The sequence below is a fragment of the Cygnus atratus genome, chromosome 1 (genome assembly GCF_013377495.2).
Source record: "Cygnus atratus isolate AKBS03 ecotype Queensland, Australia chromosome 1, CAtr_DNAZoo_HiC_assembly, whole genome shotgun sequence".
NCBI classification, from domain to species: Eukaryota; Metazoa; Chordata; class Aves; order Anseriformes; family Anatidae; genus Cygnus; species Cygnus atratus.
Window position 1 is genome coordinate 185,646,422 of NC_066362.1, and position 12,054 is coordinate 185,658,475.

At 36.3% G+C, this 12,054-nt stretch overlaps 1 protein-coding gene across 2 annotated transcripts in view; it reads right to left on the reverse strand.

Annotated features, from left to right (window-relative positions):
• The window catches only part of FRY (FRY microtubule binding protein), a 164,922-nt gene that overhangs the window by 27,237 nt on the left and 125,631 nt on the right, over positions 1-12,054 (reverse strand). Inside the window, exons 47-52 of one of the 2 annotated variants that reach the window (XM_050715879.1) lie at positions 9,469-9,609; positions 8,570-8,749; positions 7,256-7,417; positions 6,383-6,457; positions 5,191-5,361; positions 3,154-3,162 (exon numbers count right to left, since the gene is read on the reverse strand). In XM_050715879.1, coding sequence (XP_050571836.1) covers positions 3,154-3,162; positions 5,191-5,361; positions 6,383-6,457; positions 7,256-7,417; positions 8,570-8,749; positions 9,469-9,609 — 738 coding nt within the window. The remainder of the gene's footprint in view (positions 1-3,153; positions 3,163-5,190; positions 5,362-6,382; positions 6,458-7,255; positions 7,418-8,569; positions 8,750-9,468; positions 9,610-12,054) is intronic. The other variant, XM_035542616.2, reaches the window with a different exon arrangement.

Below are 12,054 nucleotides of genomic sequence, written 5' to 3' on the forward strand. Positions count from 1 at the left end.
GATTTGAATGCACCCTTCATTTAGCACACAAAATGTAATAGCCGAAGCAGCACTCCTTTTAACTTTTATTCAAGCCTATGTGGTTTATTTTTATAATTTGAGTTACTTGAAACTATACTTTGAGAAGTATAGTACTGCGTAAGATTTCACTTTTTAAAAAGGATACAGTCGAACGAACCAGACATTTTAGGTTAACTTTCAATTTGGATTTTCACATACAGTTGCATAAAGCTGAATGCATTAAGCAAATAGCATAACTTTGTTAGGCTGGTGAACTGATACAAAGATCACTTAATTTCTTTCATGTATAAAGATGACAAATAGTTTTCCACCATTTTTCCATTTGCTTATGTATTTTTTCAGCAGACTGTGCTTGGTTTCACTAGTTGTGCTAATTCTCTTGCTCAAGTCTGGCCAGGTTCCTCTCCAGCAATGCAAGAGCATTTGCAACCACTCCTGCTATGGACCATGGAACCCAAATGAGCCTTACAAAGCAAGGGAAGGTCTACCCAGAAGCTTTCAGCAGCACCGTTGAGCCCTTTCTCTAGGTGAAAACCCTCAACGTTACAACAACATGGGAAAAAAATTGATAAAAGAAAGAAACATTTCTTAAAGTTTAAAGATGACTTCTTAAAACAAGACTGTAAGCAGCAGCATTCTTAAACAAGCAAACCAACTGCTCAAAATTCAAGTTGGCAGTGATCTTTTAAATATGAAACTGCTGAATTTGATAAAAATATGGTTCTGCCTAAAAAATCACAAATGTTAACCAACACTGATTATAGAAAGAGCATATCTTGGGCTCATGCAGATTAAAATTATGTACAATCATAGAAAGAGTCTCAGTTCAGTAATGTACTTCAGCAGATTTCTAATTTTAAACACTTGAGTAATCCCTATTCAGGACTCAGACATTTACTGAGTGGGTGCCTCAAACTGCTTAATGTGCAATTATTTCAACAGCAGTCTTGCCTCCTAAACAATCAAACAATTTGCACAAATAGATCATATTTTGCACCATTGCCCTTTAATGCAATGGATTTTGGAAAATGATTGGAGACAGTTCATTTTTATGACACTGCTCACCTTTCATGAACAAGTATTAGGAAAAAAGAAAGATGTATTTTTAGGAAAAAAAAAACAAGCCAGGAATGCAAGAACTGTAATCCACAAGAACATGTAGAATTAAGGAAGACACTATATTTAAGAACAAATAAAAATTATTTTGTTTCATCCTGGGACTGGGATCATGTAGTGGTTTTGTGCAGGAAAGGATGAGAAAATATTTAAGATTTAAGAAATTAGGTCTCTAACTCAGAAAAACGAACGCGCAGTTTCCAGCTGCTTATTTTAACAAATTCTAAGGCAAGCCATCCTCCCCCATGAAGGCTGGAGGATACATGCAGCAATGGGACATCCTCCACAAAAATGTCAGTTACTGAACTAAAAAACAACAAAACAAAGTAAGCAAGCAAGCAAGCAAAGATGACCATTATGACCACGATCCTCATGGTGCCTAGGGCAGCTATCAGTGAATTTTGCAGCCCCTGTCTATGGGCCTATTTCTTGTGGTTTTCTTCTGCAACGTGTTAAAGAAGGAAGCCAGCAAAAAGAACAGAAATGAAAAGCAACACTTCTAGGGCATGCTATTAGAAGGGGGAAGTGAATTAAAAGTGAGAGAGAAGGGTGAGAGATGAAATAACCCACAGTATTTGGGTTAGCATAACCTTTCGACAGGGACACCCAGAATCATACTGCATTTAAACAAGAGGTCAACGCGTATACTGAGGTGGAGTTGGTCTGAAGCAATATTTCCTTCACAGTCAACAAGCAGGAGGGAAGATGTATTTGAGAGACTGCTCATTTTATCTACAGTAGGAGCAAAGATATCACCTGTCTGAAAAGCCACCAGGAACAAACATCGATTCCAGAGAAAAGAGTCACATAAACGTGCCTTGCAGCTATTACATAGGACTTTCCACAATTGCTGCCCTCTGGTAAAGGCGCAGACTGGCCATTGCAGCTGCTTTAAACATTACCACAACGCAGGGGAAAGGGAGGCACAGAAAGGTCAGAAAAAAGGGAGTAACTCAATGTGGGAGACAGCAGCGTATCACCTTCATAAAGCTGGTAAGAACCACACTTCTTTCAGACGAGTTTTTACCTTACTGTATTGACACGGTATGCAAAGTTACAGGAGTCACAAAAACATTGTAGGGTATAGGCAAACGTATTGTGGAACTAAATGGTATGGTAGCACTTCCATATGTTTGTATCTTTTAGAGCACAGGCATTTTGAGACAAAGACATTTCTGTGTTCTTTTGTTTTGTTTCCATAGTAACTAATATATACAAACATATATACAAAATACTGTTAATATATATTTTTTAAAATCACTTCTACAATTCATTCCAGTTCTGTGTCATTGCAGTACCCTCTATACATGGATAAACTGCAAGTTTGATTCCCAAACTCACAAACACTGTTGTGCCTTTTCAGATTTCTCCATAGGGTAAATGATTCCGGAAAGGGTGCTGGGAGTATACAGCTGAATTAAATTAAGCTGTATGAATTAATTAATTTATTCAATTCATTTAAGGCTTTAAATTAATTTATTCAACTCATTTAAGGCACTTTAGTCAAAACAACAACTAAACTTTCTGAAGAGGTCTTAGGTATCAGCTTTAGCAAGATGCTAAAAGGAGTCAATGGACTACAAATGAAAAGCTGGGAATTACATATTATTTGTCCATAGGAACAAATGGCATAAACTTTACTATGTTTTAAATAATTAAGTTCTTTTGTTTTTACACAGTTTTTATGCAGAGATGAAATAGCCCAATTTTGAAATGGTGATACTAGAATTAAGATATTTCAAAGTTTGTCAAGACCATTGAAAATGTCAAAACCAAACATCATAATGAATCAGAATGTCATTTAAAATTTATTTTTTAGAAAAAGAACTAAAAAATATTTCTAATACAAGACAGAAATATGAAGCACTGTCAGAAGTGCAAGCACACAACTACCCCCCCCACCCACACGCTGAAGAGGGGGAGGGCAACAAAAAAACTATGAGGTTATTTTATAATACAAGTTTGCAAGAAGACATAACATATACTAGCACATCTGAGTTCAAGTAGCATTCTTACCTGAAGTTCCTGGGTAGCAGATATAACAGATAGAAAAACAAATAGAAAGAATCTATGTAAAATTACTGTATTAAAGACATCATAGACAAACATTTACCTACAGTTATAACTAATGTTATCACAAAAATTTCAACTCTTCAGCCTATCTTTTAAATTTGAAAATGTTCATTACTCATCTTCACATCTCTATGAAGTTTCAAAAAAGTATATTTTTTGATCTGGGGGTGATAAAAGCATCACTGACCTGCTTAAATCATTTTTTTTTGAAAGTCTATTTGTGTTCTTGCTAGTTTAAGTTTTCCAACATTGTTTTACTCATGTTAATGAATATATCAAATTCAGACCTGATTTCAATTGAGTCATTAGAGATATAGCTTCTTCTTCCAGGTTTGAATTTGGCTGAGGTATCTATTTCACTAAAATAGTAGTAAATCAGGTAGGACAAGACCTTGGAATGCAAGGTTTCAGATCCATGGCAATTTCAGAGCTACATTATGTAAAAAATGATATTTTTAGTTATACTTCACATAAAACTTGAGCAGTTTAGTATCTCTTTCACAACCAACTTAAGACAATCAATATATTGATTAATTCAGGCCTCAGTCTTGAAGTTATCCTCAAATCTTTGCAGGATCACAGTCCATGAGGGTGAACTCTTTTGGATAGGAATTGTTCTGCACAATTATATGTAATACGTATATGCTTTTAACTGCTGAAGAGAAAGAAGAAATTCCTAAATATCACTCACTGGACAAACAATTATTCTATGATAATTAGCCCCAATTCCTTTAAATATTTTGAAAGTATTTGAGACAGAAACAATTGCAGCCAGTACATTTCTTTGACAAAGCAACCTGGCATTAATGTTCTGTTATTTGTCGTCGTTTGCAAAATAAAGCTCCTTCATAATATATTTTCAACCTCTGACGTCACCTGCTTTTTTATTTTATTTTGAGCAAAGCAATGGACAACTGTGAGCCTAAATAACTGTACTTTGACAGGAGATTCCTGACTTGGATACTAAGGGCTCCTGTGACAATCTCCTTCCTTCATTCATCCTTTCTCTTCATTGGTAAAAAAAAGTTAAATTTAGATGTACTTGAGTTCACAGGTAAGGGGTCAGTTAAATATCACCTTAAATATTACTACTGTAATTCTACTAGGGGATAAACTGATTATTTCTTCCTGTACACATGTTCTGATCAGGGTTAAGAGCAATGCCTGGGAGAATCCACTTAAAAAACTTAGTCCAGTTTATGATAAGAGTATTGATTAAACCGTCAGATTTGATGAGCATTTGCACTCATCAAAAGAGCTAACAATTTCTGAACATTTAAATAGCAACAAAATTGTTAGACTTGTTTGGCACCCAAACAGAAAGTGCTCCAAATTTGAAACAAGCAAAGTTAAAGAGTGCAGCCCCCCCAAATTCTAGCATTTCTTCAACTTTTCCTTCATCAGTTTCAGCTAAAGATGAGCTGACCTGTCAAGACTTGATCTGGGCCCCCAGGGTTCTGCTCCTGCATGAAATCATGAAATCACTGACACCTAAGCAGAGAAGTTACCTCTCTCCAAGCATTAGTGATTTCATCAGCATTTCTAAGAGTAATAACAGCCTGAAGGCCTGAATTCATATTTTGTAGGTTACTCACAAACCAACAGATTTGGAACAAATTACCTTTTTTTTTTTTTAATCTGCAAATATATTTTTATTAATAATTTAGACATTTAAAAATTGTATTTAAAATAAATTCACTTGAGAGTGAAGTCACTTAAAAGGTATTAGAACAGAGGCTTTATCTTCCAGTAACAGTTTCGCAGTGTTTCCTAAAGTTGATTCAGAAAGGAAGGGTGTGGTAGCCTGTTACTGTTATGCTACTGAAGTAAACACTAAGTGAACATTATAAATAATCTCAACTCAAAGTAAAGTTTATAGTTAAACAGTTAGTTTTCTGTTATAAGAAGAGTACAGTCTGTAGTACAAAGAATAGCAAACTGTTTTAATAAAAGAGCTGTTTCAGAGAAAATATACTGTACCTCCCCATCTTCCAGCTCAACATCTAGGAAGTCAAAGTCCCTAAAGACTCTGAATTGTTGTTCACTGTTTGAATCATCCATGTTCTCCTGCTCCCTTGCTCCGTCTTCTGAGGACACCAAGCTTGTCTGGTGCTCAATCAGATCCAAGTCACCACAGGAAGAAAAAATCACCTACAATTCAAAGGAATTCTCTTGTAACAAGCTGTTCACTCCGGTTGTTTCTTCCTAAAAGCTGTAATTGGTTATTCGGAAGACTGTATTTCCAGTACACACCTAATTCCTTCACTGAGTATTTTTAGAACACTCTTTATTATTTATGTTGGACAGGTGCCTTCAGATTAAACTTGTACAAAGAAACAACTTCATACTGCAGGAACGCGTCCAAGAATATTACAGCTACCTCCTAATGGCTGCAGATGGATATTGCCTGGATGTTTGTATACATTTACAAGAACAAAATTCAGAGGATTTTGCAAAGCAAATACTGTCAAAGGGATGAGATAAGTTCATCAAAAAGCTTCTAGTTAAAAACGATGTTCAAAAATATGTCAAGATTAGAAAACACAACATGCTATAATTTTTCCTTTCTTACTAAAAATAATTATATGTCCAATTTAGTTGTGAAGATGCAATGGCCTCCATCTTGCACCATAGTACAAATGATATATAAATAATATTCAAAATAATTCAGAAATTTTCATTTCTCTGTAGAGAATATTTAATAATTATTTCTAGAACTTCCTACTTTGGATGATCTATTGCTTATTTCCTAGCACCAGACAATATTATTTTTTAAAGAGTACAGTTACAACTAGTATCAAATAGAAAAATCAGATCCCACCTCAGTTTTAATTCTGTAATTTAATTTTGTACTCTATAAAGGCTTTAGATTGGTAATACTACAGATCATTACTCTCTACCCGCTGAGCTGTCATACATAAAGCCCATAACATCACATCTGACACAGAAAAAAAGAATGTAGCTCTGTAAGTAAATAATCTTTAAGCGGGAGGGCCATTTACCCACCGGTCTATACGGTGAGAAATGCAGCATAGACCAGGGTAAATTAGAATGACTGTAATGTGACATTAAATTACACAAATCGGGTCAACAACACTGGGAAATAGAGTTCTTTACATTTAAAGTTTTGGGCACAATGAAATACAGAAAGGGTCAATACAAGGCTACTTACTGAAGGGTTTTTACTCAGCCCAACTTCCTGACCACACAGAGAAAGGACATGTACCAGCTTTTCCTTTGTCCTTTTCTAGAAAACAAGATGTTTCTCAAGTTAGCATTTTTTTTAAAGCACTCATTCTCCTGGTGGCTACAAACGTACATTAACAATTTTTAATTAGAAGGAACCAGACAAAGAATTAGTCATTCAGTCTTCACAGGGTTGTTTTCAAAGCAACTGTGCATACAAGTAAAAATAAAAATAGCAGTTAATTATTTTGGTGCTCATTATTTTAAAATTAGCCTATTAATTCTATTGAGCATAATAAGAAAACATTAGATCCTGTGGATCACTTCAAAAGGACAGTTCAGAACCTTAAAATTAAGCATATACATAATTATGTTTTGCAGAATTGAAGGCTGAGTCACTCCTGTATAATCTGCTACATATATATAAAAAAAAAAAAATAAATACAGTTATTCTTCATGGTTTTATTTTAACTGGCAGCTAATGAAAAATCAATAATGTAATCAAACATCTCTTTTAGGATAACTGTTCCAAGGAATTCTTTTTATCTATTTCCCAAGAAAACAACAGTTAGAAAAATGCATTTGCTGTCTATCTGCTCTCCTTGTTAACACCTGGACTCACTTGTTAGTTTTAGCTAAATGTGACAGTGAGGTCTTAGATGCATTTCCTACAGGTTGAAAGAAGGCTGTATTAGAAAACAAACACAGCAGTCCATTTCTGAATCTAAGAGAAAGATAATTCAGCACACACAATCAGATGCTCGTGCTGCCACTCCACAGCCAGTCTGGAGCCCAGTGTGCGGTAATTCAATTGCTCCAAGTGCAACTTGTAAATAGTGTGCTACTTTAAAGAGTTTACCTGAGAGTACTGTGGTCTCTTCCAGCTCACAGGAACAAGGACATTGGAGTTAGATCCTGATGAGGTTGAAGAAGTGCTTCGGGTGACAGCCATTGCCCTAGGTTTACCATCTCGTCCAGAAGAACTTTGCAGCTCATCATACCGCCTCCCAATAATTGGAGTCTTAAATAGAGAGTAATTATTTACTAACGCAATGCTCCTGGGTGAACTTACAATGAGGCCTGCTACTTAAGTTGCAGGAAAAGATTACTATGAAGATCACAAGCATGGGAGAAACAAGGGATTCACAAATTTCATATCAATTTGTATGTACGTGACTTTCCACTGTGAAATTGCAGTGGCTATTACCATACCTACTAGCAAGTGATTCTGTTCCCTAATAGCTAACATTCAAAACAACTGACAAAATAGTTCATAACACAGGAAGTAGCCAAAAACACACACAACGCCAACAACAAAACCAGAAAGCAGAAGGCTTATGAAATTTATTTCAAATCTAGATTTCTTGCCCCCCGCCCCCCCCTTTTCTTCCCCCATGTTTCTACATAGAATCATTGAGGTTGGAAAAGACCTGTACAATCGCCTGGTCCAACTGTCCCCCTACCACCAATATCACCGACTAAACCATTTCCCTAGGTCACCACGTCCAACCTTTCCTTAAACACCCCCAGGGACTGTGACGCCACCGTACATTAAACAACAAGAAAAAGCCCTTTGTAACAATAATACGAGATGCCTTTTTATGTTCCTATTTCCTTTTAACCCAAAATCTCACTATTATCTCTATAAATTCCATAATACTGTGAGCAATCATGCAGGTACATAACTATAAACAGAGTGAGTTGCCCACTAAAGTCAACAGGACCATTCAGTTCTATAAAGTTAAGAGGTGTATAGGATTTGCAGGATAAACACTGCTGTAAAAGAGTTCAGTCAGAAGCCAGGCAGTACTGTCTTAAAGGACAGTGAACATTGGCATCCAAGTATAAAATGCTTGGGGGAGATATATTATACACATAGTGTATTTACATATTACAGTTGGTGTAACTGCAACATAGCTTTTCTAGCAGGGACTTTTAAACACAACCAAAAATTCCTTCAAAAAAAAAAATCCAATGCAAATACAGAAAAAACCCTCCAGTGACTAAATATATCATTATATATGTCAGCGTGGACTGAGAATTTAAGAGATTTTCCATTTTATAGCTTTCCTTTCTTTCACAAGTTTTCTACTTTCTTAAGAAGCTACAACACGTTTTAAGAATTATCAAATGACAGAAGTAAGGTTTTAAGTAGCAGAATTACAAATAGTACCTCTGAAATATCAAAATGAAACTCTAAAGTCTTCCCCGGTAGCTCCTTGGAAGCACTGTTCCACACCCGATGTATTTCCATTTTTGAAAGATCACTGTGTTGATATGATGGTAAAACTAAACTGGCAGAACGAGAAACTACCAACTTCAGGATATTCAAGGCTTCTCTCCAGTGAATGCTCTAGAAATAATTATGTTTAATTAGCAAATTAAAGATTTACACATTCAAAATTATTTACACTTTACAGACATTTTTTTGACACGTAATAAAAATGTGGAATGGGAACAATACTATTCTTTCTCTCTCTTGGCCAGTGCCAAGGTATATACTTCCAGAATAATTTCAACAGGAGGGACCAAACCCCTTGCCTGAGGTTAGGGGACTAGCCTGCAAAGCAGGAGACCTGCCAATTTGGCAGACAAAGGATTTAAAATTTCCCACCTGAATGCCTTGATCATTGGGAATATAGGGGCCATTTCAGATTCCCCATCTGTTTAACAGAAAAACTGACTTGACACAGGCACTTTATCGCTGCGAATTCCTAGTAGAGATGTGTATTTACCACTTGCCAAGAGTTTGGTGCAGAAGTCTCTGAAGGTAAGTACTTATACTCACTTACCTCTGAAGGTAAGTGCCTCATACTAATAATTAAAAAGTGGTCTGCCTGGCATTAAGCTTGCTTCTTGAATCAGTATAGCCACAGCCTAACCCTTACTACACAATGAACACAGCTGAGCATCTTATCTGGAGACACAGAGCCTATTAGGCAGTAGGATGTTTATAAATTAGATATCATGGTGGATAGTCTCAGTCCTCCCTGCTAACCTTGTCCTAAATTCTTACAAAGAAAACAACTTATTAAATATTAAATTTTAAAATAAAGAAGATATGGTATTTACCTGTACATATTTTTCAATAGTTTTTAGCACTTCCACATTAAACTGTTTCACAGGGATAGCTGACAGGTCCATATAACTGAGAAGACTGTAGATCATCTGCAAGAGGGACTGCTGCATGCTGGGAAGGCCCTTTTCTAGCAGCTGTTAAAAAGAAAGGTGGATATAATGAAATTTTGAGGCATTTCTCCTTAAGGAAAAAGCTACTAGTCTTATGAATACCATTTGTATGATTTATCTCTCTTCACCCACTGATTTTGCAATAGCATTTTATAATCATTTTACAAGCAATAATGATAAAAGTGTGAAATAAAAGTAGAGCTTTAAATTGGGAGCCAAATGCCAGTCTGTTTTGATAATGAAACATACATTTTTATATATGCCCGCCCTAACTTATTCAGAAAACAGATTCAGCAGTTAAGTAAACCGGCAGGTAAGACTTACACTGTGACTGGGAAAACACACCCAATAAAAACAGGGGAGTATTTTTTTATTTCTACCTTTGCTGAAAGTCATGGAAAAAAAAGAAAACAAGTGAAGAAACAAAACTGCTACTATTCAGACATCAATATATATTCATCCAAATATACTTCGCTGCCAGTGCTCACTGGCTGTAACTGCCAAACATTTTCTGTTAAGGAGGAGATGGAGTCCCTGGGTTCTTTTACTGTAGATGCTAATACAAGGAATGGCTTGATCTAAATCCCGGAATTTTGGAACACCTGAATGTATATCCTGGACTACTACAATGTGCCTTGGAAATGCAACTGTGCTCTAGCAGATACACGACAGTAATTCAGGAGGCATACAGACAGACATGCTATGTTTGCACATGTTTGAATTAGCTGAAAATTTCCTGGAAAGTAGCAAGTTCTTTCATTGGTGACAGGTACTGTCCCTCCCCACAAGTTTCAGAGGCAGTCAAATGTTATTGCTGGAGTTTACCAGAAGCTCCAAGATTAGAATCTATCTTTCCATGTAGGTGAACAAAACATTCTTCTACCACTGGTTACTACAAGTATGAAGATCTAGAAAAAATTACTTCTAAAAAAAAAAAAAGTACGGTATCTTGTGTCATTAATCCTCCATTAGAGAAAAATGTCAGCTGTTACCCAAGTGGACACTAACAATTTACTAAATGCCCTCAGTGGCCCAAATGACAAGGCTTCTCTTTTTACTGAATGATAATGCTTCGTGCCAGCTGAAATGAACTGCTCAGGTCGGGCAGACAATGTAATCCCACTAAGTATCTTCTGATTTCTTTAATTGGTAAAAAGGAGCAGGAATTAGTGATTCATAGAACAAAGTACACAAACTTCGCTATTAGCACAACAGACAGAACTCACTATTATTTCCCTATTCCTCTGGAAAAAGACAGCAAGACATTTTAAATTAAATGTATTATATGGCAAGCAGCTCCAGTCCATGGATACTTTTACTGAGAGATAAATGTGCTTAGCAATTGTTCTTCGAAGCAGAATTATAGTCTTTTTCTTGTGTTCCATTACAATCTTGAGTCTGTCCTTGTAAATAACTTTGTATTACCCAGCACATCAGCTGGTATAGCATTTAAGTGTAGGAAGAAGGACAGGAAGAAACTTGCTGGATGAGAGGAAGAAATTCTGTGTTCTCTGATAGAGGCTGTTGTATCATATAATCACTTTTGTAAAAGGAAAAGGAGTTCCTGGGAAATAGTTGGATTTTTGTCTCTACTGCTATTTAGAAAGCTGTCCTAGGAACTTTATCTCTGAAAGCTTCTAATTTCCATTCCAGTTTGTATAGATTTGTTGTCAATAGAATCCTTTGGCTTAAACAGCTCTTGCCCCTTAAACTTTAAACATTTGTGGACTTTGACAGTTTTCATTTTCTCTAATTAGTGTATGTGTCTCTTGATAGTCCAAGTGTATATTTGAATACATCATGAATTTCTCATGAGAAGGAGCATTGCAATATAATGAAGAAACAACAACTTTAAAATGCATTTAGAACAATAAGAATTCTTTTGCTACCAGAAGTAACAAAACCAGCAGCACGATGAAGTTTAGATAACACATCACTTGGATCAGGGAGTTTGAGTACAAAGACCTTCCACTGCATTTAGAAAATGAAATCATAACTACTCTCAGCCTTTGACTTGGGTTCACACAAACTGTTTTGAAAAATTGTGGATTCCTCTCTTGGGTATGGAAACTATCCAGGGCTTTTCTGGGTCTAGGGTTCCACAGTCTGTTAGCTAAGTTTGTCCCTTTCCTGAAGCAGCAGTTAACTCAGAACTTAAGTTGCCTGGGCTGTCTGCTGCTCATCGAAAGAGTTGCCTCCTTTGCACTTCCAAATCTCGTAGCCGTTCTGGAAAACCCTTTTCATGGCCACAGCCAGCCAAACAAGATGGTTTCTTGTCCCTTGCTCCTCCACCAGACTGGCAGCTACCCTACACCCATACAAATACTCCCCAGACGTGACTCAGCACAGCTGCAGTCAATGTAAATACAGAGGAAGGAAGTTATGCCTACTGTGCTGTCATCCTGTGATGATGGTGCTATGTGAGGAATGTGCCTTAATTATGGTCAAAAACCTGCCCGACGTGCTGTT